This window comes from Solanum tuberosum, unplaced genomic scaffold (genome assembly GCF_000226075.1).
Source record: "Solanum tuberosum cultivar DM 1-3 516 R44 unplaced genomic scaffold, SolTub_3.0 scf00130, whole genome shotgun sequence".
In the NCBI taxonomy this organism is placed as follows: Eukaryota; Viridiplantae; Streptophyta; class Magnoliopsida; order Solanales; family Solanaceae; genus Solanum; species Solanum tuberosum.
The window spans coordinates 611,513-616,659 of NW_006239060.1; the positions used below are offsets into that span (position 1 = coordinate 611,513).

General features: G+C 32.1%; 2 protein-coding genes and 1 non-coding gene across 3 annotated transcripts; 2 read left to right on the plus strand and 1 right to left on the minus strand.

Moving 5' to 3' along the window:
- Positions 1-569: 569 nt before the first annotated feature.
- Positions 570-977, plus strand: LOC107061387 (zinc finger protein 8-like). The gene has a single exon (XM_015310561.1). The coding sequence runs from the start codon at positions 570-572 to the stop codon at positions 975-977; it is 408 nt and encodes a 135-aa protein (XP_015166047.1).
- A 2,590-nt stretch (positions 978-3,567) lies between these two features.
- Positions 3,568-5,128, minus strand: LOC102604632 (bet1-like SNARE 1-1). Its single transcript, XM_015310569.1, has 4 exons — positions 4,796-5,128; positions 4,236-4,292; positions 4,087-4,146; positions 3,568-4,008 (listed from the first exon to the last, which is right to left on the minus strand). Exons 1-4 carry the CDS (start codon positions 4,859-4,861, stop codon positions 3,919-3,921), a joined length of 273 nt encoding a protein of 90 aa, XP_015166055.1. The 5' UTR covers positions 4,862-5,128; the 3' UTR covers positions 3,568-3,918.
- TRNAG-GCC (transfer RNA glycine (anticodon GCC)) lies at positions 3,678-3,748 on the plus strand. The gene has a single exon. It is a non-coding gene; the product is annotated as a tRNA-Gly (tRNA).
- Positions 5,129-5,147: the final 19 nt, after the last annotated feature.

Consider the following 5,147-nt stretch of genomic DNA (forward strand, 5'->3'; position numbering starts at 1 on the left):
TATATATTATTATTATTAGATTTGCTGTGAGTATGTATAATAAATATTTATTTAAATTGGGGATATGTCAGAGGAATTTATGAGGAAGCAAGAATACGAGGTTTATATGGTTTTTTTTCCAACATAGCTAGTTGTAGTATTAAAAAGGTTTGGTTTAGGAAAGTCTCCTCCCACCCCCTCCCTTCAGCCACACACTCTATCGTACTTTCATAGCTAATAACTCGCAAAGGTAAAATAGCAAAAATAATATTATTATTTATATATTAATTTTCTGAAATAACAAATATTAAAGAACATCTATTTTTTAAAATTTTTTAAAATAAAAACGGAGAGAATATAAACGAAAAAAAGCAGGTTTTATTTTTTTTAGTAAGATACATGTAAACAGCCGGCCTGTAAATTGAAATAACAAATAAAGCTACTTATTATCCAACCCTCCCCCACAATTTTTCAATATAGAAAGCCCATAAATTGTCTCATCTTCCCTCATACGCTAATTACTCATTCCCAGTATTGATTATATAACAATCAATCAGATCAAATCAAATTAAGGAAAACTCCAATATAATATGATGAAGAACTCGTCAACTCATGAAGAAGTTGAGCTTCAACCAAAACATCAAGAAAACGGTATAGGTCGATCTTATGAGTGTGTTTTTTGCAAAAGAGGATTCAATACTGCTCAAGCTTTAGGCGGTCACATGAATATTCACAGAAAAGATAGAATCAGAATAACCAGACCAAGTCGAACCAACGGACCTTACCTGACATATTTTCCGGGCCATACATCTACGACCACTACAGGCCCGTTCGTGATTAACGGGCCTGATAGTGGATCCGAAGATAATAGGCCGCAGTGTCTTAATTTGTTCGGAGATGATTGGCGTATATTGCAATTTGGTGAAAATATGGAAAAGAATAAGGGGATATTAGAAGATGATTTGGATTTGGAGCTTCGATTAGGCAATGATCCTTAATTAATTTTACGTTCATGATTAATGGTGCAGATATTGGTAAGTTGTATATATATTGTACTAAAATAATTACTATGATATGTTTGTTTATCTGAAAATTTGCCCAAACTATATATTTAGGGTTTTGTGTGCTTATTAGCTAGGTAGTACTGTATTATCCGTCATTCCCCTATTTTTTACTACGTACTAATAAATAAGAATTCTATTTATGTTTTTGCAATTTCTTTCCATAATTCCATTGGATATATGTTAAGTTATTTCTGATTTTGTGGGCTTTGTGTTTTTCTAATCAATTTTTTGTTGGCTAATCAAGCACTATAGCGTCCATTTTGCTTCTTTTTTCCCCCTTTTTTTCACTCAGTGTTTAGAGTCCGTTTTGGAGCCCTAACTAAATTTGAGTCCATTCAGGTATGATGCTTGTAACAAGATTTTTTGTCATACCTAGAGATCGAACATGAAACCTCTAATTAAGAGTGAAGTTATTCCACCACTGCATTGCATTTGTAGTATCTATGCGCCAATCATTGCATTTGCATTCAACTAACTAAAATTTGCTTATATATAGATGGTATAAGATGTTAAATATAGGGAACGTCTCTTGGAAATGCTAACCCGCTAGACATACTCAATTCTCCCGTTCTTTTTTTCACTACAAAAGATGTACACTCTGTTCAATTTGATTGTCTTAGTTTTCTTTTTAGTCGATTTTAAAAAAGAATGTATCTTTTCTTTTTGACAACTCTTTAATTCTAACATCTCACGGGATACGTTTAAAACTACAAAATTTAAGATATTTTGGTACATTCCTGATTCCACAATGACTACAAAATTCAAAAGTCTTTGTTACTTTCTTAAACTTTATCAAATCAAAACCAGACAAAGCAATTGAAAATATTTTTGTTTTTTACTACATAATTAATACCTTTCTAGTGCTCTTTCTTGTGTTGTTTAGACTTCTTTCAATCTCTTAGTAAAATGGGCGAAGGTATTTTGTCTAAATAGTAGACACAAATAATTTTAAAAAAATAATTAGTAAATAAATTATAATTTGTTACTCAATTGGGGGATTTCATTACAACTTCCATCTAGTTATGAGTAAAGAAGGAAAGGTAATTTCAAAGAAGCCTTCCTTTGATTGCTGCTTTTAATGTGCTTTCTAATCTGCTTCTGTAAAGAAAGGAAAAAAGAGAGGATAAGGCTTTAATTAAACGGTCTATATATGTTGATCACTTAAAAGCAATTGATTATCCTATCAAATTTAGTCAAAGTATCTATAATGTTAGTGTAAAGAAAATTATACACTCACATACTTATCTGTTCGAGCAGGTAGCTTATTTTATTTCTTATATGGTGCTTGGCAAATACTTTAAAGTTTCGATTGATTTGGATTTGTATTAAGTATGTTTTTGTTAAATGGAAAAATGCTCTTATATATCCATCTGATTGATTAAGGATAAAGGCATCCTCTATTTATAGAGAGAGAAATTCTTTAACCTGGTAGCATAGAAATTTTTTTAAACTTATATTGCCGATAAGTTAAACTGTTACGCTACATCTTAAAAAATAGTCTCTAAATATTCTATGTCGGGTCTCATTTATGTGAAGAAATTTGAGACAATTGCATATACTAAGATAATTTAATTGTTCCTCAAAATATGTATATTCTTGTTCTCACTCTACCAAGTTAGTCTTGAATTGGATATTTGAACAATAATATGGGGAAAATTAAAAATATGGGACATGATGTTATGAACAATTATATTGTATGGAAACTAGTGGAATTTGGCAACTGTCGTATTCATATACTCGTACTAGTATAATCACAAAATATGTGGTTAATTGTATATCCTATTGATCATGTCTTATGTCACGCTAGAGGAATTAATATACAGGTTGTTACTTGGAGGTGACAATTATATAGTTCCAAAATAGTGTTCTTGTAATTCCAAGGTACTTTATTGTTACATTGACTACAAAATTTTTATATATTAATTCATCACCAATAAGTTGTGAACTAATATTGTGTATATACTATAAGAGATTTAACTTGACCCCTAGACCCTAGCATGTAATATATAAGCAAAAATTTACAAATAATTAATGGGTACATCGACCTTACCTTTAATAAGCAAAACAATAAATAATAGTTGAAGTCAATCTTCAAAGGAAAAACACTAGCAACCTATGTATGTATCCTTTCAATAAAAATAAAGAGACTTAACTAAGAAACAAATTATATTTCTCATATCACCTTCTAAAGACATGTAATTGTCATGCCCCAATCCTAGGTTTAGACAAAATCGACACTCCATGTTTTAATTTGTTTGAGCTGAGACAAATATCTTATTATCATAAGCAAAGTTTTTTAGAAAGAAAGAAATTCCATTCGTAAGCTTTCATTTAAAATAAAAAATGTAATATCCAATAAAATAGAAAGTTTTGCCAACTTTACAATTATGAATATACTAAACTCGTTTAATCTATGAAGCCTCTAAACAACAATGAATAAACTGTTTGACTAGGATAACGCCCCCGACATACCTATGACCAACAAAAAAAACTGAAATAAAAGTACCCTAAACTATAGAAGAACAAGAACTCAAGGGGTCGGCTTAATAAGTAGTGTGTCATATATCATAAAACTGCAAGAATTTTCTATATGCACAACATATTATACATTGAAAAACAATATAAAAACAACAAGCACCAGTGGTCTAGTGGTAGAATAGTACCCTGCCACGGTACAGACCCGGGTTCGATTCCCGGCTGGTGCAACCTTTTTAATTTTATCTTTTATCTTTTCAAACACGGTAAAAGTATCTGTTGCATCAAAAATATCTTTATACAAAATTTTTACACAGAGGAATTGGAAGCAGAATTTTGAGTAAACACAACATCATCTTCTGCAAACAAAATCACGACACATCGCAATTTTCAATGCTAATTACCTAGTGAGAAAGTATACCACCAAAAAGAGGACAACAAATGAGGCTACTAGTGTAAACATTCTTTGGCTTGACTTAGTCTCAAATACCTGGAAAATGCAAGGAAACAATTTTAGATTCAGCTTACACGTTAAGGCTAGGGCGAAATTGGAATAAAGGTTACATACCATCTTAAATTTATCCATTGTGCCAGATAAAACTCCCCTTGAAGAATCCATATCATTACCCTGAACAACCAAACAAGAAAAGCTCACACGAATTTTCAGGCATACAACAAACGTAAAAACTTGAGGTAAAGTTACATAATTGGGCTGACCATTCTGTCCAGCATCCTATTATGAGTATCTACTTCCTCATGTATATCACCTGATAACTGTAGGATATAAAGCTTCATCAGAACAAGTCTAAAAATCTTCAAAAGTTTAAGAAGTTCATTGTCAACAACACAGCTATGACACACATTCAGTGATGATGTACAAGAGAAAGAAACTTAAGAAGAAACTCAAACACTTAAGTTGCAACCAAAAGAGAACAAAGTTTTTCCAACCTAATGCAAGATCTCCATAGATAGTTAAATATACATGACAATAACTAGGTTGATAAACTTAGAAGAACTCAAACACTTAATTAATTCTTCTCTTTGAGGAAGATTCGTCTATATTTTACCATATCAGAGATCAAATAGTTGGGCTCCGTCTACTACTTCTTAAGAAAAAGCTTTCCGAATGGAGCCTCAATTACCCTTTAAGACTTAAGAGTGGTCGACTGTTCAAAGTAGACAACCAAAATAATTGGTTTTTCAAATGGCAGTTAACATGGACAAAAATAAAATTTAAGCTGGATAAAGCTAATAGCTTCTACATGTGCAGGACTTACTCTTTTCAGCAGATTGACTCTATCTTGCAGCCCGTCCATTGCTTTCTCGTTCTCTTGTTCATCCATTTCATGTGAAGCATATGATGACGAAGCCCTTATACCACCTTCTTCAATACCATCAAATAGTGCTGCTCTGTTGCTACGTTCCCTAAATTCAAGGATTGTTAAGCAACTATAGGAAGAGATAGGTGCAAATAAGAATGTTCCTTTACATTACATGAACAAAAGCAGCCCTGCTTATAGAATAACCCCACCCCAGTAGAATAGAATGGATAAGGCTCGAAACAAAGTTGTCACTTCAAGTTCCTTTTTTGGGGGGTCTCTACTTGCCATTTCAAATTACGCCCCCCCC

What these genes read in the sequence shown, in the direction of transcription:
- LOC107061387 (XM_015310561.1), top strand. Translation starts at nt 570, where the DNA reads ATGATGAAGAACTCGTCAACTCATGAAGAAGTTGAGCTTCAACCAAAA.
- LOC102604632 (XM_015310569.1), bottom strand. Translation starts at nt 4,861, where the DNA reads ATGGATGAACAAGAGAACGAGAAAGCAATGGACGGGCTGCAAGATAGA. An exon ending in GAGTCAATCTGCTGAAAAGA is followed by an intron (nt 4,293 to 4,795) that starts GTAAGTCCTGCA and finishes TATATCCTACAG; the next exon opens with TTATCAGGTGATATACATGA. An exon ending in CAATGGATAAATTTAAGATG is followed by an intron (nt 4,009 to 4,086) that starts GTATGTAACCTT and finishes TGCATTTTCCAG; the next exon opens with GTATTTGAGACTAAGTCAAG.